Source organism: Sapajus apella, unplaced genomic scaffold (genome assembly GCF_009761245.1).
Source record: "Sapajus apella isolate SASKATOON/1434 unplaced genomic scaffold, GSC_monkey_1.0 scaffold4, whole genome shotgun sequence".
NCBI classification, from domain to species: Eukaryota; Metazoa; Chordata; class Mammalia; order Primates; family Cebidae; genus Sapajus; species Sapajus apella.
The window spans coordinates 57,195,534-57,219,628 of NW_022436944.1; the positions used below are offsets into that span (position 1 = coordinate 57,195,534).

A 24,095-nucleotide genomic window follows, 5' to 3' on the forward strand; every position below is an offset into this window, starting at 1 on the left:
TGGGAGCTAAACACTGAATACTCATGGACACAAAGAAGTGAGCAAGAGACACTGAGGCCTACTTGAAGGTAGAGGTTAGGAGGAGGGTGAGGATCAAAAGACTACTTATTGGGTCCAGTACCTAGTACCTGTGCACTAAACCCCCATGACATGCAGCTTACTGTATAGCAAACCTGCACATGTACCCTTGAACCTAAAATAAAAGTGTTTTAAAAAGTGTGTTCTCCACAAAGTATGCCTGTAGGAGTTGTGACCTCTCTTGAGTCCCAGTATTAGGAATAATATTATTTAAGAGCTTCTGAAATGAATTTCTCTGTGCAAGTTTCTTGAAAACGTCAATTTATTTGATTGCATTGTCTGTTGGAAAGCAGCATAGCTCTGCCTTGAATGATGTTAAAAGAAAGCTTAAAATCCTTAAGCCCGAAATCTGAAAAAGGAAGGAACCGCGGAGATCATCTCGAGAGGAAATGGTACTTGCTCTTACACTGCAGAGGTGATTACTAGGGGTTGGAGATAATCAAGAAGTTACTCAGTGGTCCTTAGCGTCAAAACAGAGCTCAGAAAGGTACCAGCAGCTGCCGTTACCAGCCATCAGGTTTGGCCCCTTCATGTGAGTCCTCATCACTGTAACCCTCTTAATAAAAGTGGACACATCTTTTCACAAATCCTTCAGTGTACACGGCATGAAGCAGGGCATTGCCTTATTAGGCCATCTAAAAAAGAAGAAACAGAAACTGGAAATGCTTCATGGAAATAAACTGTTTTTTATTAGCATTTATTAACAATGCTGTAATGAAGTGTTTCCATCAATTAGGTTTGGAATGGCTGGCATCTGGGGCTGAGGAATAATGGAGGCCTTTTCTTGGGGCCTAGGTTTTCTTAACACTCCCTGTGAATACAGGTTTTATTCCCCTTAAAGGAGAAAGCTGTCCCCATGTCTGTTTCCTGGGAGGGAACTTCTTGTACCTTACCTTGGTCCCTCTCCCAGTCTTCCCCAGAGAACCTCCTGGAATGACTAGGGGGTCATTGTAATCTGGTGAACGTGTCTCCCATTCCCTGCATGTGAGATTGACTTAGTCTTTTTAGGGAAAAACTTGCTTAGAAGAAAAAACAAACAGTTATTAGAGGGAATCAAGGATTAAAGCATGAGTTTGTATTTTTGTTTTTAAATTAAGGATTGCATTCCTGGGAGTAAGGCAGGTGCTATTTAAATACACAAAATGGTTTGTGAGCCTCAGGAGTCCAGCCTGGCTTGTTAGGAGAGGGGGTGTCTGAGATACAGAAGGAGCCTCGCCTTCACTGAGGAAAATTTTCAGGTTCCTCCTGTTCATTAAACACCACCAAGGTATAGAGAGCAGCTCCTGCAGCTGCTGTGCTCGAGAGGGCTTTGAAGTTTCTTTTGAGAATATGATCTTCTCTTCAAACCTGACAATGATTTTTTTTTTCTTTTTCCTCAGGGTGACCAGAGGCAGGTCATTCCCATACCAAGTGTATGTATATTTATCTAATTTTATTTATTCAAACAGTCATAAAATCTTGTGGCTTTGGGCCTACTGATATATAGGATTTTTAAAATGTTTATTGCTTGTGTTGAGTTTATCATGTGGTATAAACAACTCTGTTTTGTTAAAAAGAAAACTGAAGCTAGATTTTAAACTGAGAGCAGGAAGTTCTGTACAGACACAGTTTCCTTTCTCAGGAACAGCAGGGCAGCCAGCATCCATTAACCCAATTCCCATTTTTCCTTTCTCTCTGAGAAGTGCCTCCAAGCTGAACAAGCTGAGGTTGCTCAAAGCCCTCACCCACACCCCACCATCTTAGCCTCAACTCCATAGATTGGCGGGAACATTCTTTGCCCAGACACAGTTCTCTGCAGCAGGTTCAGTCCCAGTGGAACTAGGCTCACCAAGCCCAGGTCCCAGGTGACCATACCATTTCTAACTTATCAGTGTTGGTAGCATGCCTGGAGCTCCGAGATGAGAAAAGTCACCCTAATTATATTCTCTGAACTTTCGGGACCCACCCCACAGGCCTGCTGTGCTGAAACTCTGCCCCAGCTGGGCACTCCCTGAGGCCACCCCTACTTCTGTTGTCAACTCTGAAATTTGTTCCACCCTAGCACAGTCCTGCACCAGCCACCCCTCAGCCATCCGCTGTCCCCGCTGTCCCTTCTCTTCCTCCTGCTCTGCCAGCAGAGTCACCCAGCCTGAGGCTGGTCAGCAAGAAGCAAACTGAAGACTGACTCCCAAAAGAAACTTGCAGTTGAGACGTCTGTATCAAACAAGACCTTTCAAATAATCTTATGTCCTTAGAGAAGGATTTAGGTTTCAAAATGTGTCTATATAATTTATTTTTTAGTCTGCAAAGATTATCAGATTCAGATTACTGGATTCAAATCTGTTCATTTCTCTTTCCTTGGAGTTTTTCACATATTTTCCTGGGAACATCCAATAGACACAGCAATCTTACATTGAAAGGAGTGGATTTCATGCATGCAGGTTGACTCCAAAGCTTTGGTAGTACATGTCACTTACAAATTGCCCAAAAAGTTTACAGTAATTTCATTTTTCTCAAAACTCTAACTCTTCATTGACTAACAAGTTGCAAGAGTTTGTGGAGTGATTCTGACTTTGCCCATATGCCTAAGGGTTGGGCTTTGTTGGGAAAACTGGCTTTGATCAAAAAGACTGACTTAGCAACACAACTTTTTATCCAGAGTTTGTGGGAGATGCCCAGCAGAGTTACTACCAGAAAACTCTTTAACCTTTATACAAAGTGGTTTTTGATATTATTTTCCTTCAAAGGTACCTACATTAAACAGATGGCAGGTACCATCTCTCCTTCTACCTCCAAGATCACTATTACTGTTTTTTCCTAAAGCTAATTGGCAGCCATGTGCAAAGTTAAGTGCAGAACAAAAGCACTTGTCAGTATTAAAACCCCTCTGAAGAAACAGACCCTTTTCCCACAGATCTAAACTCAGCCATGTACAGAATTCTGAAATAAGAAAAACAAGAAAATTCCTTATGTAATTGATCCTAGTAATAGATCAATAAACTGCTGACTGTCCTACACATGAGATGTTGTTGGGTCAGGCCATGTGAACCTCTGAACTATTTGCCCAAAGAAACAAAGCTGAGCTGAAGGCACTTGCATTTTTGAATGATGAGCTCCAGAAAAGCAGTGGGTACAGTGTGATCTCCACTGCCTGCTTTGCATATAGGATTGATCCCAAGTCCATCCCGGGCCAGCTAAACACTGGAATCAAGTCTTGGGAGCCCCTGCAAAATCTGCACCTACCTGGAAAGGCCCCAGATTACATAAGCAGAGTGATCCTGGCCTTTCTGAACCTCTGGGGGACCTGGTCAGTGCTGGGAGCCCTGAGAGCTTAGGGTGCCATATACAGGACCAGAAATCCAGGCTTGTGCTGAGCCTCCAAACCAGATACCACAACCTGAAAGCTTTCTTCAGGCGCTGAAGCTAAAGAATGCCTCTAAGCCTGTACCCAGAGCAGCTCCAGCTGGGGTCCCCATCTGTCCCTGTCACCTCACCCCTCTTTTTTCATTTGTGTGCTGCCCTGTTTGTATATGTAGGTTTGGTCTTCTAATTTTTTACTAACCAATAATTCAAGCTCATGGTTAGTTTTTAAATATTGCAAGATTTGGGATTAACACCTGTGGAAATACATATGTAAATGAAGTTGAAAGATTAAAGTAAAAGGGAAATATCCCTCAACATAATCCTACTACCTAGAATAACCACTTTTAATGCATGTCGTGTATCCTTCCAGAAGTTTTCCAGACAAACACAAACATATTTTCATAAATGAAGTTGTGTTGTATCCACCATTCTGCAAATTGCTTGTTGTTTTCTAACAAGATGTCTGAAACATCTTTCCAAATATTAGTAGGTATATATCTACCTCATTGTTTTATATTTCATTGATGGCATTTACTTTATTTCCACTTTTGTGCTATTATAAATATTTCTCTTAAAAATATCCTCATTTTGGCCGGGCACGGTGGCTCATGCCTGTAATCCCAGCAGCACTTTGGGAGGCCGAGGCAGGCGGATCACGAGGTCAGGAGATCCAGACCAGCCCGGCCAAGATGGTGAAACCACATCTCTACTAAAAATACAAAAAAAAATTAGCTGAATGTTGTGGCACACACCTGTAGTCCCAGCTGCTCTGGAGTCTGAAGCAGGAGAATCGCTTGACTAGGGAGGTGGAGGTTGCAGTGAGCCAAGACAGTACCATTACACTCCAGTCTGGGCAACAGAGTGAGACTCTGTCTCCAAAAAAAAAAAAATCCTCATTTCTGTGTGCTTGTGGACTTGTTTGTGATCAGTTTCTATCTGTGGAAATGCTAGGTCAAAGGATATATTTTACAGTATTGGTACATTAAAGCCAAATTGTCCTCCAAAAGCCTATGCTAATTTACATTCCCATGAAGTATCTATGAGATTGCCTCCTAGCCTTCCTGAAAATGATTATCAAATGTTTCAATCTTTGCTAATCTGAAAGTAATGAATGGTATCAGGCCGGGCGCAGTGACTCACACCTGTAAACTCAGCACTTGGGGAGGCCGCAGAGGGCGGATTGCTTGAACTCAGAAGTCTGCAACCAGCCTGGGCAACATGGTGAAACGCTATCTCTATAAAATATACAAAAAATTAACTGAGCATGGTGGCATGTGCCTGTAGTCCCAGCTTCTTGGGAGGATCATGAAACCCCATCTCTATAAAAAAATACAAAAAGTTAACCGGGCATGGTGGCACGGGCCTGTAGTCCCAACTACTTGGGAAGATTGCTTGAGCCTGGGAGGCGGAGGTTGCAGTGAGCCAAGATGGTACCACTGCACTTTAGCCTGGCCTAGAGAGCCAGGCCCTGTCTCAAAAAAAAAGATTGGTATCAATTTATTGCTTTGATTTGCATTTCTTTATGACTCAGTTTGAGCAGCTTTTCACAAGTTCATTGGCTATCTTTCTTCTTCTCTATTCATTTCTTCTTGTTTTTTATGCTGTGATGCTTATTGTTTTAAATTTTAAGGCAATTAGTCCTTTTCCCCAGATGTATGATAAATCTTTTGGCCTTATTTATTTATAATTATTTTGGCCACAAGGAAGCTTTAGTTTTATTTAAATAAATATTAATGTCATCCTTTATGTTCCCTAATTTTATATTTTCTTCTAGTATTTTAACAGTTTTTCATCGTTTCACCATTACACCTTTAAATCTTCGATCCATTTGGCATGTATGTTGGTGTAAGGCATGAAGTAGGAAACTATCTTTTTTCCCAAGTGGCTACTGAGTTATCCCAGCACCATTTGTTGAGTAATCATGTTTTGCACACCTAAGGGGAATGACATCTTTATCTTTACCATTAGTATCATTCACCTCCCGACTGTGGGCTGGGATTTACTAGGAAGCTTCATGGGCTCTTTGGTGAAAGGTATTGAAGAATAAAGAAAAGATGCAGAGGGAAGGAAAGTTTGAAACCAAGTATGGATGGTTAAGGCTTGAGGTGAGCATTAGAATGCCTTGGCCCCAGTGAGGAACGCCACTGGGCTGTGACCTGAGTCCTACCGATCCCACACTTTGCTTAAATTACACCCCACACTGATGCCCCCAAACGTGACGCTGGCAGCGTAACTGAGCCATAAAAATACTCAAAGGGGAGAGGACTTGTTTTCTAACAGCTATGTTTCTATGCTGTTTGTCTAAGGCTTTTAATACAGCAGTAGTACACTTCTTTCCACGAAAACATTATGAAGCACGTACAAGCATGATAGCTATTCTAATTAAAACCAGTCTAGAGTTCCTCTTGCTCCCCGCCATGTTAGGCCCTGACATCTGCCCTGAGCTCTGAGGGCTTGGGGAGCACAGCGTGCAGACCTTGAGCCTGAGAAATCTTAAGTAAGGAAACAATAATCCAATGTACAGGAAGAGGTGCTACATCTGTAAGATTTATGAGTTTGTGGGGTGGGCACTCCAAGAGGAAATAAGCTTAGTGTTAACTATTCACGGCTGCCAGTTGTCTGCCAAGGACAGGAAATTTCAGATTTACTCCCAGGAAGAGAATAGGAATGAATACCATTCCCAAATCGTGGATGACAAGCCATGGTCTTTTCCTCCTCCACCCACCGCCCAGAACTGCTCTTTGTGTACATTTGAACAAGTCATTTTGTATAAGAAAGACCTTTCCTGATATGACTGGTATGTCTCTTGTTCTTCAGCTTATGAAGACCTCAGAGAAAACTTGGTTCAGGACATTTCTTTGGTAACGATTCAAGCATCACCTGAACAGATCAACTGAAGCAACAAAGCACTGTGTATTGCCATTATATAGCATCCTTACATTTCCAAGGACGCAGCTGTCCCAAAGAATTCTTACCCATGGGCTGAAGAATTTGCATTAATCTAAAGCCAAGCTCCCAGGAAGCTGTATGCATTTAGGAAACAGCAGAAGATTAATGGAACCTCCTAGCCTGTTGCCCCCCAGCTTAGCCTTGTTCCCTGCAGCACAAGTTAAAATCAGTAGCTTGCTTAATATGAGTCTCACCCTTCTCATCCTTCTCCATCTTTTCTTTCTTAGACAGTACCGTGAAGCGTTTTACTTTCTGTAATGCCTGTAAAGTGTGGGTTAACTGTGCTAAGAAAGTAATCTTTATTCTTGGGTTTGGAAAATGAGCCACTTTTGGCAGATCTTTGATGTTTTCAGAGATGCTAGGGATAGAATTTCTAGATCCTTATTTTCCAGGCTAACAATTAAATTAATAAGTTAAACTGTTTCATAGGGAAAGGACTGGATAGATAGTAAAGTGAAAAGGGAGGCATGGAAAAGAGAATGATTGCATTTTACTCTCAGGTGTCTATAATCTTTACAATGAGAATGTATTTTTATGTTAACTAATTGTGTCATAAAAATTAAAACAACTTTTATTCTGGTCACAAGCATGCTTTCTGCTCTGTCCCAAACAACAGAAATGACCCGCATCCTCTCTACTGTCTTTACTTAACCCATCACACTCTGCCTTTTTAAAACACCCTTTGATACAGAACTTTGCAAATTTAATTTTTTAAATAACCTGCTGACTCACTGGTTTGTAATAAAGGATAGAGTCCTTTCTAGGTCCTCTAATTCCATGCCTGTCTCCAAGATACATCCCCACATCCCTTCCCAGTGCTGCAGGGTTAGGGAGGATTGCTTCCAGCTGAGAGAGGTGGGAGGCCGCAAAGGCTTTTACTTCTGGATGACGTTGGCAGGGAAGAAACACCCACGCTCTCTAGAGAGAACCCTCTGAAGTTAGAAACACTCGTGTCTCCACATGTAGTTCCTGGGCAACCCTGGACAGTCCCTCTCTGCCAAGATGATCATTGTACTTGGCAAATGTACCTAACCTATTGATTGCCTATGTTACATTCACGATTGAACCAGCTGATGTCCAAAATTAACTTTTTGGTCATTGACTAACTTTCAGCTTGAACCAAAAAATAGAGGAAATAGCCATGTAAAAGGAAATACAATTATATTTTATTTTTTTCTTGTTTTATTTGATGAACTAAATTGTCCATTCTTCAGGGGCTCAGAATAGATTTCCTTGTGTTTTGTTTTGCATCAAATATTAAAGAGAGTATGACCTTCTTTGTAAGTCAGAAAATTAATTAGTTAATATTGGATATTTAATATGCCACAAAGCTGACTAAAATACTTAAGATCATTTCTAGAATGAGGCAAAGCCTAAAGAAATAAATACTCTAAATTGAGTGAGGTTGGTTGAAAATACTTAGCATTTTATGGTTGGCTGAAGATAGCCAGCATTTTATTAACTCTTTATGACTTCTTTATCACAAGATTTGAGTCACCTGCTACAAAGACATATAAATAGATTGATTGTTTGGTCAACACACAACATGTGGATTAAAGTATAACTTTCAGAGGCAGAGAATCCAAGAGGTAAAAATAACACATTGCTCAGTATTACACCTGTGTGGCAGCACGAGGCGGGAGTGTACCTGGATTAGTTTTGTTTCCTAGTGTTGGGGTAACTCTAGCCTGCATTTTGCTGGTAGGCCTATAGTTCCTCTTCAAGTTTTTTAAAAATCTGTCACAAAAAAAAAAAAAGAAAGAAAAGAAATTATGTGATTCCAACATAGCTCTAAACTCTACATGTGTGCCACAGTGAATTTCAGGCAAAATATGACCCCACGAAAGAGACCTCCATTTAACAGTACCTATTGTAATTAAATACTCATTCTTGTGTAATCCATTTTAATACTAATTGTAGCCACCAATATATGTGCGAGGCAAAATGCTGGGTGTGTTACTGCCATCATAACTGGTAACAGCCTTTCATGCTAGGTGTTACTGTCCCAATTTACAACCAAGAAAGTGACAGAGCTGATGATCAAAACCAGGTTTGTCTGGTTCCAAAGCCGAGGACTTCATAGTAGTCATTCAAATAGTGGCACAGTATTTGGTAGAACTTCAGTTGCAAACTGTTTATTCCTATTGTTCTTAATAAAAGTCCATTATATGCTTGACCAAGCATTTAAATGTTTGTTTTCATTTATACCCTTAATAACGTAAATAGCATAATACAATACTGGTTGGTTTGTCTTTTACATAAAGGTAATACTGATTTATTTTTCCCTTTTAGCCGCCAGCTAAGTACCTCCTTCCAGAGGTGACAGTGCTTGACTATGGAAAGAAATGTGTGGTCATTGATTTAGATGAAACATTGGTGCACAGTTCGTTTAAGGTAAATCAACATAAAAACAATCTGGATCTTTGTGATTTGATCACCGTTGTATGGGAAAATGGAAAATAAAAATGTGTGACTTCACTCTTCATGTAGAAATCCCAGCAGCTGCTTATTAACCCAGGTGAACATTAACGAAAGTAGTTGAATATTAACATAATTAGTTTGGAAAGAAAACACTAAGCTACCAACATCACTGGGATCATTCTTACTTAGGAGGTTTGCATTTTTCAATACATTCTAAACCCTGCAGAAATACTTTTTGGGTGGCATGAGGGACTCATGCCCCCAGGACACTGTTTGTATTTGTCAAGATGACCGGAGTGCTCTGCGTTTTATTGGGAGGCCAAGAGGGCTCTGTTGGAAACTGTCAGATGACCGCGTATCCTGGAGATTTTCCCAGATTGATTTTTGAAAGATGCCCAACTCTGAAGAAGACTTCCAGACTTCAGGGCATCTGAACAGATTCATCCACTTACTTTGAGCATCTTCCTGACAAGAGGTGGCTGGGGTTTTTTACAAGCTTCACAGCTAAATGAGCACCTACCTTCGGGACTTGCCTCCTGAAGGGTGTGGAGGGCAGATGCTCTTCCTTCCTGTCACCTTCCCTGATCTCCGTCTTCCTGCTGGAAAAACAGCAGAAACGGCCTCCATGCAGGAAGACCTGTGGCAACACTGTTAAAGATTGAGTTAATTAACCTTTTTTTTTTTTTTTTTTTTTTTACGTGAAATAAATTGTTTAAAATAGGCAAATGATGAAAGTTTGGAAATGGTGGGTTGGTGTGTTGGGAGAAACAAGCAGGTGTTTAGGATTCTGGTCTTGTTTTCTTTGGGTTATTTCTGGTGATGGGACTGCTCTATCATTATACCGCACGCCTCTTTCCCCTCCAGCCTGGGACTCCCCTTCACTGAGAGACATGAAGGTCACCATCCATGATGGGGTGTGTGTCTCACATGAACCATAGTCTTTCCTTACAGGTTGTAGGAAGCAGAAGAGCTGTCAAATATGCCTGAACACCTTTCTGCCAGAAACATCCTTCTTTGTTCTCACTAAACGGAGACCTTTTTTGATAGGACAGAGCCCATCTTTGAGTCCTTTGGAGAGTGGAGAAGAGAAATGGCCTCTAGCAGTGAGAAATGGCCTTGTTCTGGCCACTGGGGCAGGCAGGGATTACCTTATTCCCTGGCACTTGAGGGCCAGGCCCTTCCAGTGTTGATCCAGGGGATATGGTGACCTTGTGTCCCAGCTTAACCCTAGACAGCATTGGAAGCCCCCATGGGCAAGTTGCTCAGGACTTTTCCAAGTCTCTGTGAAAGAAAGCCCTTCAGAGCAGGGGTCGGTTGCCATCACAGCATAGAGAACCTCCTCCCAAGCAGCTGTGGGAGTGTGGGGAACACTGGCCAGATGACCCGATGCTACTGAGGGTTCCTGGCTCCAAAGGCAGGGCCTTGGCACTCCCACTGTCTCTAGGGCCTGCTGAGAGGGCATTGATGCCATGAGCTAATGTGAATGACATCTCATTTCTTCCCTCCCCTGGCCTGCCTACGTTTGCAACCAGAATATTCTTTGTGTTTTTTAAAGTTCTGGGCATTTCAAAGCCCTTTGAGAATCTGAAAGCTATAAACGCTCTCCCCCTTGAAAACATATGTTTGTACAACGCACAGCCTCATGGATCCCAAGAGAAGACCCCTGGCCGTACCAGGGCCTCCTTTACGCCACCAGGAGAGGGGAGGGGAAGGACGGTGCTTGCTGTGAGCTGGAGAATGATTTTTCTCTTTTAATATACTCTGCGGAATGTGGTTCCATAATCTAATGCCTTGGGAGAGTCTCTTCTTTCGGTCTTTCCTCTTGTTTTTTAGTATGATTCTGATTTTAGTTGTGAAATTACATGATATTGAACTCATCCTTGGCCTTCCAACTCTGGGAGTAAACAGTGGGCGTAAGCTAAGTGCTTAGTAATGGTGCCGTGATGTAGCATTGTTCACGTTGTTTTTTATTTTGTTTTGTTTTGAGTTTATGTATCAGTGAAGAGGGTTTGCGTGTACTGTGACGGGCTTAAAAGCAGACCTCAGTTCAGAGTCTGACCGGAGATGCTGTTCCCCCACCCCCGCCCAGTGGCCACCCCACACACCTTCTCCTTCCTTCTGTCTCTCCCCTCTTGTCCAGGGGTTGGCAGGCTGATGATTCAGTTGGGTCTGTTCATTTAAGTAGTTTTGTACCTAATTTGTGGAATTCCATTGAGAACTGTGTGTAAGTTCACCGTTGAGAACACAATGACTGCTGAAGAATCTTATTTGCTTGTTAAATGTCATTAATATTGTGAAAGAGTTATTTTAAATATCCAGAAGTTTGTGGGTGTGCTAGATGTTGTGTTCATTGGAGCAGAGCAGTATAGGGTGGGCTGGCTCTCCACCCCCACCCAAGGCAGGAACTGCTGCCAGGCTACCTGGGAGGGCCTGAAATCACTGATTCTCAGGATTGGTTGGGGCCATGGGCATGCATCAGACCCATCATAGTAGCTAAGGAAGAGAGGAGAAACAGATTCAGGGGAGAAGAGCCTACCCCAGGGTGTGGCCTGTGGCCTCTGACTTTACCCCCACATGGCTTTGGCACTGCTTTGAGTCCATGTGGCCAGCATCAGCTGAGCAGCCCATCACAGGGCAGCCCCCAGTTGTGGGTCCAAGAACAGTTTTCCCTCAAGCAGCACTGTCCTCTGAGCCCATCAGGTGCTCAGCTTCTCCCTCTGGTGGCTAGCGTGGTTCCCTGTCACCCCAGCAGGACCCGGGGCAAGAGCTGGAGTTTTCAGGAGCCCCATCCTCTGGCCAGGCAGTGCCACACATTTTGGTTGAGGCCAGGCAGGTGATATTGGGATCAAGATGCTGAAAATGTAATGACATTCAGAATGGAAAATAATGTGCTTTCCTGCTTGTGCTTATTTTAAGGAACCAAGGCAGGCATCAGCATCCTCCTCCTGAACTGTTTTTTCCAATAACCAAAGCATTGGTCCAGGCAAGCTTTTTTCTTGCTAAAATTTCCAGGGTTTTTTTGTTCTTTCAGACATATTAATTACAGTCTCTTTTCTCTCTAGCCTATTAGTAATGCTGATTTTATTGTTCCGGTTGAAATCGATGGAACTATACATCAGGTAAGAAATTGACACTAAATTTGAGTTTCAGTTAAGATTTTTTAGTAATTACATATCCTATGAACTTTATTTCTAAATTCTCATTTCAATAATAATTACTGAATCAAAAGGAAGCATACTGTAATAAATACAATGTTTTTCTGCTTTTTTTCACTCCAATGAACGTATTTTATACTGAGATTATAAGGAAAACGATAGCCGTAAATATTAGGCGCGGTTACAAGTTCAAACAGTTCTTTGATTTGAAGCAGACTTTCAGAAGTTTCCATATCCCCACTGGCCTAGCGTGATGGTCTAATTCACTTCCTCATGTGATTGCTTTCAGCTACTTTCCTAACAGGCAGCAGGAAAATGCCACAAGTCACCCACTTATGGTGGATTCTCGGGAAAAAGTGTCCATTTTCAATGCCAGCTGCGCCAGACTGATCTTATCATTCCTGCATCGTTTTCTCCAGTGAATCTTTAGCAAATACCCAGCCCAAAAGAAAAAGGGGGGAGGGTGTGAGTTTTCGGATCCACAGGCTGCTATGAATAAAGATGTCGTAGTCAGTTGGCATGCGTCTTTGTCTTCGTTGCTTCTGATTTTTTTTTTCCTTATCTGCATAAAGCTCTTCCGGAAATAGCTTCATTTATGAACAAATTGGAAACGTTGTAGGAAAAGTAGCCTTAGAGGTTGAAGCCGGGGAGCTTTCGTCAGGTTTTCCACAGGGAGGATCTAACCATCTTCCTTGTCAAGTCTAAGGTCTTAAAGGGAGAGTATCTGGCCTGATAGCTCAGGAAGGCAACTTCCTTCGTACTTGAGTTACAACAGGATGTCTTTTCTTAGCAATGTCAGTAGTCTTTGGTTCTTAAGTGCGAGGTGTCAGAACTGGTGAAGGCTTGGGAATCAGCTGGTCCAACCACCTCATTGTCTAGATGGAGAAACTAAGGCTCCACCGGGGAAGGGATTAGTTCAGGGTCATACAATGGGAAGAATTAAAATGAAAATTCCAGTCTCCTGCCTCCTGGCCCAAGTCTCTTTTCTCCCATGTCCTTGCTTTCTTGCTTATTCTCCAGGATGTCCTGCCAGGAAATAGTCCCTGGGAGAGGCAGCTTTTTCCCTAGTGTTTCCACACTTCATGCTTTTAAAAGCCATCACAGAGCCAAAACGACAGGCACTTGGGCATTTAACATTTGTAAAAGCATCAACTGAATTAACTCAGCATCTGAGAAGCAGTTAAGGCTTCTGCATGGATCATCTTGGCTTGTGTTACACAGTGCTCATGATGAGACAAAGGAGAGGCTGCCCAATGGCATGGCAAGAATTAGGAGAGAAATTAATCCTTCGTACCATATGACTGTAAGCGTGACCGGCCTGCCCACTGCTGACCCATTCTTGCAGGAGCCACTGTAGCTCCTCCATCTTGCCTGTGCTGTGATACCACAAGGTCCCAGGGCTGAGGTCAGAAATTCTCTCCCGAGGGAATGAAGCCACAGGCGCCAAGGGCAGGAGGACCAAAGCCCTGGCGAAGGCCGTGGCCTCGTTCAAGTAATCCAGGATAGGCTGTGCAGGTCCCAATGGGCCTATTCTTGGTTACTTGCACAGGGACGCGGGCCTGGACGCCGGCATCCGGGCTCAGGACTCCCCCTCTCTGCCAGAGGCACCAACGCCAGAGTTCCCAAATCAGTCTCCTGCCCTTTGCATGTAGCAAAGCTTGCTTTCCAAGCAGGACTCCCAGAGAGACTGAGGACCACAGGCCACACCCATTTGCTGGCAACGAGGAGTCTTGTGGACAGAGTGGGAATCTGGAGCTGTTGCAGCCACAGGCCCTGCCCTCAGCGCCACCCCAGCCTCCCAGATCCCCAGAGCTGTGTTGAAACCCACTCTGTGACATCCTGTTCCTCCAGACCCCTGTCCACCTCCTTCTTCCAGTCACCCATAAGTTTCCCACTGATTCCTGGCCCTGTTGAGCTCCTGCTTCTGGCACCTTGAAAATGACTTTGTTCTGTGTAGAATTCCTCAGCCAGCAGCACACCCAGCATGTGGTGCAGAGCTCCCATCTCCCCTCTGCTCCTCCCGTCATTCTCACCTGCTCCCTCTGCCATTCAAGGCCCTAACGTGCCCACCATGACCTGCCTCTCACTTCATCTTCAGCCACGTCCTCTCCCAACCCTGCTGCCCCCACTTCTCTCACTGCCTCTGACGGCTGGGTGTGCAGCCTGGCTGCTCTCTAACATCCCAAGTAACCTCAGGCTTTGGGTCTCGTGCTCCTACTGTTTTTCTCTGCCTGGAAGCTCACTTCTTCTCATCCTTATTGGCCTGGTGAACTCCTATTTATCCTTCAAGGTCCAGGCCAAATGTTGTCTTCCATGATCCCCTCTCCTTGTGAGGGGAGTTAATTGTCCATAATGTATCCCTCTACTGCGATTTTCATTATACCGTGTTTATTTGTATATGTTTTTGCATGTGTCCGCCCTAGAATGTGAGCTCTTCAAGGACAAGGCCGGTGTTTTATTCGTCTTTGCAACCGCTTCAGGCTGAGCTCAGAGCTGGGGCTCAGTAAATAATGCTGAATTGAATTTTAAAGAGTTTGATTTATTTTAGTGAAGTGGCTAATTTCAAACCGAATTTATTCAAGTTTGAATTCGTTCTTCCCTCCTCCCACTTCCTCTGTGTTCTCTCACCAGCTTCGCCTTCCCTCCCATCACCCTTGTTTCCCCAGATTCATTCAGGCGCCATAATCAGGAGCCTATGTATGGTCTGAAGCCTGGCCTCACTTCTCCCCACTGGCCTGGCCTGGTCAAAAGGGTACACAGAGTCCAGCCATTCTAGAAAAGGTTACTCTTTGCACCCCACTGCTCAGAGACGCCTCCTGATGGATTACTTCTGGGGTCCAAGAATAGGATGGATTCACATCCCCTGACACGTACCAAGCCTAACCTTTATGGTGGCACAGAGACAGCTTCCCAAGCTGACAAGAAAGCCTCTTCTTGCAGCTTTGCTGGGCCTGTGAGTCAACCCCAGGCCTTCCTAGTGAGGGGGATGCCCATCCAGGACAGGAGGTGGCAGCCAGAGTAATCCCAGACCCGCTGGGCAGTCGACTGGGCCTGGACCTCTTAAAGGACAACACTAAGAGTGTGGCCTGTGCCCACATAGGTCCCAACCCTCAGCAGGTGCTGGGAAACACACATGAGATGAATGAGTCATTACACACAAACATGGTACAATCCTTCCACTTGCTGGCCCTGAAGACCCTCCACACTGTGGTCAGCTTCTCATTTTCCCTTAGGAAGGGCGTCTGCAGTGAACTCAGCTCTGGAGCCCCATCTGAGGAGTGACATGTGACTCCATAGCCCCTCAAATAGTCTGGGCCTCTGCCTGCTGTGTACAGGCCTGGGGGAGGGAGGCAGGAACCTTTGTAGCAGTTCTTCCTACAGTGGGCATTTGGGCCCTGGGCCATCCCCAGCAACTGCCACATCTGACCAGCCTGCTGTCTCCTGCCATTGCAGGTGTATGTGCTGAAGCGGCCACATGTGGACGAGTTCCTCCAGAGGATGGGGCAGCTTTTTGAATGTGTGCTTTTTACCGCCAGCTTGGCCAAGGTGAGTCCTGCTTCCCAGCTCCACACTCCCAGCCCCTCCACCCCTACCCCCAATCTGTCAAGCAGCCCTTTGTTTTGGTGGGGGAAGCTATTTCTATGGTGACAGGTTCCCACCCCAGATGGGATGGATGCAGGCCATGTGCATGGTGCCAGCCTGAAAGGCTTCTGGGTTACCATGGTGACAGGGAGCACTTAGAACAAATGCTCCATGATGTTGTTGTGTGCAGCCACCTGAAGCTGGGTGTCCACAGTCCAGAGAATCACAAACAGGTCCAGTGTTACAGACAAAAGATGGTGTACTCCTCAACCATTGACTGTCGACCAAAAGCTAGAGGCCCCTGTGTCCTTGGGTTTTGCTTTCACAGATTTGAGGGAGAAGCAAGTGAGAGATAAGTGTTGGAGACTCACCCACATGGATGGGCTGAATGAGAGTTCCGACTGCCCTAGTGAGCTGTGTGGTCTGAGGCAAGTTACTTCTCATGTGGGTTTCTTCTATAAATTGGAGATAATTCCATCTACCCTGAGGCTAGATCACATGAAATCACAGATGTCAAGGACTTACTTAGCGCAATGTCTGATTCACATACAGCTAGTCTTCACTGAGCACTTGCTCTGTTCCACATACCATGCTGGGCATTGTCACGTGGCAAGCACTCCTGATGTTCATTGTTTTCTGTTATAATTGTTTATTGATGATGATAGGCCGGGCACGGTGGCTCACGCCTGTAATCCCAGCACTTTGGGAGACCAAGGAGGGCGAGGTCAGGAGTGCAAGACCAGCCTGTCCAACATGGTGAAACCCCGTCTCTACTCAAAATACAAAAATTAGCTGGGCATGGTGGCAGGCACCTGTAATCCCGGCTACTCAGGAGGCTGAGGCAGGAGAATTACTTGAACCCAGCAGGCAGAGGTTGCAGTGAGCTGAGATTACACCACTGTGCTCCACCCTGGGTGACAGAATGAGAGCCTGTCTCAAAATATATATATATATATATGTTATTGATGATGATAAAAATCATTGAGATTCGTCTTGATCCTAAAGCTTGGTATGAATCTGACCTAACATCTAAACTGGCTCTGACCAAACAGAATGGTTTCTCTGTCCTGTCCACTGTTTAAGGAAACTAGCAGGTTCCCAAGCCTCCCAGTGTGGCTTGGTGTCCCCCTTCACAGGTGTGGCAGGGTGCCGTGCTGCGTGGGGCAGGCAGGGTCGGCCTTGACCGTTTCCCACACGCTGACTCTGACGGGCTGACACCATCCGTTTGTTGGTAGCACCACAGTTGTCTCCATGGGCATCTCGGGACCCTGAGTGGTCCCAAAGATGAGTTTTCTGGGGCCCACGTTGAACATTTGCGTGTCTCCAGGACATCACACCGCAGGTTCCTCTGCCATGTCCTGCTTCTGGATGGTGTCCTGGTCCCCACACTCCCTTCTCTTCCTCTGCATGTTCCACTGCTTTGCTAGCCTGGCCATTGCTGGTCGGGTCCATCTCTGTGATGACCGAGGGGAGGGAGAGCCCCACTTGCACAAATGCTGCCAGACTCATCACCAGGCCTGAGAGCATGAGCCAGTGGAGTGGGATTCAGATCCTTGTCTTTATTTTTGCATGTCAAGAAGAGAACAAGGCGTCGGGGAAGAATACAATCTTCCCAGTGGGTAATCTTTCAGATGAGTGGTAGCAAGACGAATTGTTATCTGTAGCGGCAGTGGCTCTTCCAACGGCGTTCTAGATGCTAAAGAGCCTAAAGTGATAACCAAAGAAATCCACAGGAAGATTGCACCAGTTGCAGCAAAGTGAGAGTTGTTTTTTATTTGGGAAAATTGAAAACACTCTTCCTTGGCACTGTCCCCAGCATTTGCTAAAACATCCTTGTTCGGTTTCTCTTCCTGGACGGCTCACACCTGCCCCTCCATCTGTCTCTTCAGCCCTTCTCTTGCTGCTACCCCAGCCTAGCTGAGCCAAACCAGATTCCCAGTGCAAACTTCGACCCTCTTTCCTCCCTGATGTGCCCGTCCTGCTGATGGGTGGTCATACCGCCGTCCTTGGCTCTGGGCTCAGCTCCCAGCCAGCACTAGTGGTGCCGTGGACCTCTTTGCCTGCTGTCAAGGGGCCTGCAGGAACATCAAGCTGACTGTCGTAGCCTTTCAATATCTGCTTCGTCGTTCCTTCATTCACCCAGCAAATATGTACTTAGTACCTGTTATGTATCAGGCATAGCACTATATACTAGGCATATAGCAGAGAAGAAAAGAGACAAAGTCCCTGCCCTTGTGCAGCTTACATTCTTCACATTCATCCTCTAAGGCCTGGAGGCCTCAGACACTTTCTTGAAAGATAGGTGCTACCACAGGTGTTCATGATTCTGAGGAAAGGGATCATCTTTTTCCATTTAGAGCAAGCTTGTCCAGCCTGTGACTCACAGGCCGTGTGCAGCCCAGGACAGCTTTAAATGTGGCCTCACACAAATTTGTAAACTTTCTTTAAACATTTAGAAGATTTTTTTGCAATTTTTTTTGAAGCTCATCATCTATTGTTAGTGGTAGTATATTTTGTGTGGCCCAAAACAATTCTTCTTCCATTGTGGCCCGGGGAAGCTGAAAGACTGGACACCCTGATCTGGAGTCAGTTGCCTACAACCCACACACATGGCCCCTGGCTAGCCTCACCAGCAGATAACTGTCGGGCCCCAAGCTCTCACCTCCCCTGGCCAATAGGAAACACAGCTGCTCCTGCACTCTGCATCCTACAGGATGTCCTTGGAGAGGAGAGGACATCCCCATGGAATCACAGCTGCTGCCTGCAGCCCACGTCCCACAACTGTGCTGGCACTTGCTCTGCTCTCCACCACGCTGGCATTCCCAGCACCACCAGCCGCAGGTGCTCTCTGCCTCCCTGGCAGAGTCACTGGGCCCCCGCTGATGCCTGGTTGTACCCCTCACTTGGTCTTGGTGCAGAGGCCTGGCCTCACATCAGGCTTGGAAACTGCTCCTCTTTCTTCCAGGCCCAGCCAATCAGTGTGGCCCACTCTTTTAGGTATCTTTAGTTATGAGGATTTTCTCAGAAACCCCTTTTATTTCTTTATCCAAGCCTGCTTTGGGGGAAGTTCCCCAGGTCATAAGAGAGGGCCAGACAGGATGAACCCCAACTGTGAGCTGGGCTCAAACTCCCATCCCGCTCCTGGGCTTCAAGATAGTGGATGGGCATCCATGGGAGTGGACAGCTGGGCACCAACCTGTCACTCCAGGGCTGGTCTGGCCCAAGTACCCAGAGGACCACTAGGGGGCAGTGTCATGCCATTCATTGGAGCCAGCTCATCGATGCCAGGTGAAATTCGTATTTACCGAGCCCCTTGTGGTAGGTGCTCTGGGAGGTGCTGCGTTGTGGTGGTGGGGATGTTTCAGGCCTGGACCCTGACAAGTGGAGAGGAACTCAAGCAATCTCACGTGGCATCCCCACTCTGAGGGAAACGATCCAGAAAGGAAGATAGAGGTGGCTCTAGATGGATGGGAGAGGACGTCAGGACCTGAAAAACCAGGAGAGAGAGGTTCTGCAAGGAGCTGGGGAGAGCACGTATGCAGAGGGAACACTGGTACAAAGGTCCTGACCCTGCCCAAAACCAGTGTGGCTCCAGATGGAGATCGTTCAGCTGTGGCCGTGTGGGACGTGGCAGTGAGGAACGTGGGCCTTACTCCAAGTGCAGCGTGTAGACAGTGGAGAGTTTTCAGCAGAGGAGCGACACGATCACACATATGTTTTCTGCTGGCCACTCTGACAGCTTCTAGGTGAATGGGATAGAAAGGAGGCCCTGTGAGAAAGACAGCTTTTTCACAAGGCTCAGTCATTCCAGGCCAGAGATTAGAGGCCTGGGCTAAGGGCGGTGACAATATAAATAGAGAGATACAAATGGAGTCATGATATTTTTGGAGCTAAAACTGACAATTTCTGGTGGGTTGGATATGAGAGAAATGGAAGAATCCAGTGCCAATCTTATGTACACAGAGGAAAATAACCAGGATCCTGAACACATCTTTTTGTTAAATCCCCTTTTTAAGAAAAGTAATCCGGATCTTGCTGCAGTAGGTCAGGGTTTGGGGGCTCTTTTAAGCACACAGCCTTCATCGTGACACCTCTTTTCCAGTATGCAGACCCTGTGGCTGACCTCCTAGACCGCTGGGGTGTGTTCCGGGCCCGGCTCTTCAGAGAATCATGTGTTTTTCACCGTGGGAACTACGTGAAGGACCTGAGTCGCCTTGGGCGGGAGCTGAGCAAAGTGATCATTGTCGACAATTCTCCTGCCTCATACATCTTCCACCCTGAGAATGCAGTAAGTGGCCCCAAAGAAAGAAAATGTCGAGCTCCGTCTGAGCCCTCTGTCTTGCCAGGCAGGCACCACTTTTGAGCACCTACATGAGAAGGTCTCTGGGCCTTTTCCTGATGAAATCCCAGCTTTGCCATTTAGCAGTTGCACTGACTGCTAAATTGACCAAGTTATTTAACCTCACTGAGCCTCTGTTGCCTTCATCTGTCAAATGGGAATTATAGGAATGCTGATCTCATAGGATCACTGGAGGTTGCAGTGTGGCAATGTATAAAAAGCACTTAGAATAGTGCTTGAGACTGGGAAATGCACAATAAGCCTGTAATCGGCTCAGCAACATTTTTCGTATTGTTATTGACACGAGTTCTGTTGGCATTAACCTCCTGGAGCCAGTTACTGCCTAGGACTTCATGCCCCCTGTAGACTAAGGAGGCCTGGGTAATCTCTTCAACAGACGTATTTTTTAAGAATAAATAGGCTAGGCGTGGTGGCTCACACCTGTAATCCTAGCACTTCCGGAGGCCAAGGTGGGGGTGGATCACAAGGTCAGGAAATCGACACCATCCTGGCCAACATGATGAAACCCCATCTCTGCTAAAATACAAAATATTACCTGGGCGTGGTGGCACACACCTGTAGTACCACATTCTCGGGAGGCTGAGACGGGAATCACTTGAACCAAGGAGGCGGAAGTTCTAGTGAGCTGAGATCGTGCCACTGCACTTCAGCCTGGCAATAGAGGGAGACTCTGTCTTAAAAAAAAAAAAAGAAAGAATAAAACACTTCAATAAGGTCTTCAAATAAGAGTGCCAAGTTTTGCCACCTCATCATTATGTCAAAAAAACACTCATTGGGAACATTCCTACATAAAGCTCCCTGAAGCATGGCGGCTCTCGGTGTCTACTCACTGGGTGCAGCACAACTCTCAGGGCAAGAGGGACTGCCCTCCCTTCTGCTGCCCAACACTTCAGGGGAAGAGAGGCCAACCAGGGTTCCTGGTGACTGCTGACCCCTATCACTGCCACACCAGGCATGTTTCCCTGGAGAGGATGCTTCCTCTCAAGCACAGGCTCTAAGATTGCACATAAGCCTGCAGAAGTCCTTTCCTTCAGTCCAGAACTCCATAGTCCCACTTGCAACACCCCCCTCTCCAAAAAAAAATTCAAACTCAATTCACTTGGCTATGTGGAATCATTATTTGAATAAACACTCCAAATGTATTTATATGTAAATATGTTCATTTTACTGAGTAAATCAAATTCAACATAATATATTTGAATATATTTGGTAATGTGTCTGTAACAAATAAGGATTCCTTTTTAATATGATCACAAGTCATGATCAGATCTGACAAAGTAACAGTTTCTTACATTATCTAATACCCAGACTGTGTTCACATTGTCCCTGTCCTCTGAAAGTGTTTTCATGCATTTGGATTCTTTCAATCGGGATCAAAAAGATCCATGCATTGCTTTGGTTACTGTGTCTCTTCATTCTTTTGTAATCTTAACATTTCTCCCTTTCCTCCCCTTTTCTCTTTTATACCATGTATTTGTTGAAGAAGCCCTGGTGTTCTGTCTTGTAGAGATCTCCTACATTCTGGATGTGTCTGGCTGCTGCCTTGTGATGATGTTTAATATGTTTTTATAGCCACCTGAAAGCTCTACTGTTTGATTAGATTAGATTTTTTTTTTTTTACAAGAATATATCATAGAGGTCAGATGCAATGGCTCACACCTATAATCCCAGCACTTTGGGAGACTAAGGCAAGTGATCACTTGGGCCCTGGAGTCTGAGATCAACCTGGGCAACATGGCAAGACCCAGGCTCTACAATAAAAAAGAAAACTTAGCCGGTGTGGTGGTACACACCTGTGTTCTAGCTACTTGGGAGGCTGAGGTGGGAGGATCTCTTGAGCCCAGGAGGTTGAAGCTTCAGTGAACCATGTTCATGCCACCGCACTTCAGCCTGAGTGACAGAGCAAGACCCTATCTCAAAAAAAAAAAAAGAAGAAGAAAAAAAAAGGCATCATAGGTATTACCTGTATATGCGTATGATGACATTCATACCAGGAGGCATAAAATGTCAGGCTGTCCCACTTTTAAAGATTTAAAATTGATCATTGGGTTCAGGTGTTGTTAACCTGATCCATCTATTAAAAAATTCCCCATGAACCTCTCACCTCATAATTTTAGCAGTTGTTGGTGATCATTGTCTGCACCCACTGTTTCATGAGGAATTGCAAAATGGCAATTTCTATTTTCAGACTAATGAGTCGGTGCTCTAGCAGCCTCCAAAAGTAGCCAATAAATTTTTTTTAGTATCATCATGAACTCATGGATTTGTTGTAGTTTCAATCCATTTATTATTCTTTCACATGCTCAAATGTTCATGTTTGGCTGTGGAGACCCCTTAAAATAACAGGTCTTTGATATAGAGCATTTGTTGAGCATTCTTTATCTAAAATGCTTGGCACCAGAGTGTTTTGGGTTTTGGATTTTTTCGGATTTTGGAATATTTGCATAAACATAATTGGATATCTTGGGGTTGGAACCAAGTCTAAACATTAAATTCATTTCTGTTTCATGTACAGCTTATGCACATAGCCTAAAGGGAATTTTATACAGTATTTCTGATAACCTGGGGACACTAAACAAACCCTGCGTCTTGTGCTTGCATTTTCTCTGCCACCCAGCACATGCGGTCAGGTGTGGAATCTTCCACTGGTGGTGCCATCTCAGTGCTCAGTGCTCAGTGCTTGGGGCATTTCATAATTCAGATTTTTCAGATTAGAGATGCTCAACCTGTAGCTTCCTTGCTTTTTGGAACAACAGAATGTTCCAGGCTCATGATGAACACGTCCTCCCTCAGCCCTGCAACCAGCCATTTTTGCATGGTACCTGGTTCCTGTTAGTGGAAGTGGTATTTAGAGACCACAGTTTAGGTGGGTTTTCACTGCAACTGGGATGTACTTTACTTCTAGCCTATACTGCAGGGCAGAGCTAAAAATGACATATTTTTATAAAGAAAACCAAATCCTAAGCTCCTACTGGTTTTTCCAGTTCAACATTAAGTTTTTATGTAGCTTCTTTCTTGTTGTTGTTTTGAGACGGAGTCTCGCTCTCTTGCCTAGGCTGGAGTACCGTGGCCCGACCTTGACTCACTGCAACCTCTGCTCCCTGGGTTCAAGTGATTCTCCTGCTTCAGCCTCCCAAGTAGCTGGGACTATAGGCGCACGCCACCATGCCCGGCTAATTTTTCGTATTTTTAGTAGAGATGGGGTTTCATACTCTTAGCCAAGATGGCCTGGATCGCCTGACCTCATGATCCGCCCACCTTGGCCTCCCAAAGTGTGTGAGCCACCGCGCCCAGCCTGCTTCTTCGTTTTATATTTGTGTCTCTTTCTCTTATGCCAAAACTCTTGATTTTTAAAGATACTAACTTAATTATATATTTGATTTATTCTATGATATATGTTTAGTAATTTCAGTAGCAGTACTAAATTATAACTAATAAGACAACTGTATGCAGTTTAGGAATTTGTACAGCAGGTGTACCGTCATAACACCGTGTTTTCAAATCGCTTGAATGCCAGGCTTGGTGGCTTACCTGGCTGCCTGCAATCCCAGCACTTTGGGAGGCTGAGGAGGAAGGATTGCTTGAGCTCAGGAGTTTGAAACCAGCCTGGACAACAAAGCGAGGCCCCGTCACTACTAAAAAAAAAAAAAAAAAAAAAAAAAATTGGCCAGGTGTGATGGCTAACACCTATAATCTAAGCACTTTGGGAGGCTGAGGTGGATGGATCACCTGAGGTCAGGAGTTTGAGACCAGCCTGGCCAACATGGTGAAGCCCCATCTCTACTAAAATACAAAAATTTGCCAGGCATGGTGGCAGGGGCCTGTAATCCCAGGTACTCAGGAGGCTGAGGCAGGAGAATTGCTTGAACCTCAGAGGCAGAGTTAGCAGTGAGTCAAGATCGCGCCATTGTACTCCAGCCTGGGCAACAAGAGGGAAACTCCATCTCAGAAAAAAAAAAAAAAAAAAATTAGCCAAGTGTGATGGCACATGCCTACACTCCCAGCTACTTGGGAGGCTGAGGTGGAAGGATCACTTGAGCCCAGGAGATCAAGGCAGCAGAGCTGTGATTGTACCACTGCACCCCAGCCTGCGCAGCAGTGTGACCCTGTCTCTCTCTCTCTCTCTCTCTCTCTCACACACACACACACACACACACTGCACTCCAGCCTGCACAGCAGTGTGAACCTGTCTCTCTCTCTCTCTCTCT

The 24,095-nt window shown here is 45.2% G+C and overlaps 1 protein-coding gene and 1 long non-coding RNA gene across 3 annotated transcripts in view; both read left to right on the forward strand.

The window, feature by feature from the left end:
- Window positions 1–24,095, forward strand: part of CTDSPL (CTD small phosphatase like) — a 127,888-nt gene that overhangs the window by 96,844 nt on the left and 6,949 nt on the right. The window contains exons 3-7 of one of the 2 annotated variants that reach the window (XM_032270262.1): window positions 1,458–1,490; window positions 8,662–8,763; window positions 11,853–11,909; window positions 15,399–15,491; window positions 19,630–19,815. In XM_032270262.1, the coding sequence (XP_032126153.1) occupies window positions 1,458–1,490; window positions 8,662–8,763; window positions 11,853–11,909; window positions 15,399–15,491; window positions 19,630–19,815 (471 nt within the window). The remainder of the gene's footprint in view (window positions 1–1,457; window positions 1,491–8,661; window positions 8,764–11,852; window positions 11,910–15,398; window positions 15,492–19,629; window positions 19,816–24,095) is intronic. The other variant, XM_032270267.1, reaches the window with a different exon arrangement.
- Window positions 1,497–3,719, forward strand: LOC116544138. Its single transcript, XR_004265831.1, has 2 exons — window positions 1,497–1,884; window positions 1,916–3,719. It is a non-coding gene; the product is annotated as an uncharacterized LOC116544138 (long non-coding RNA).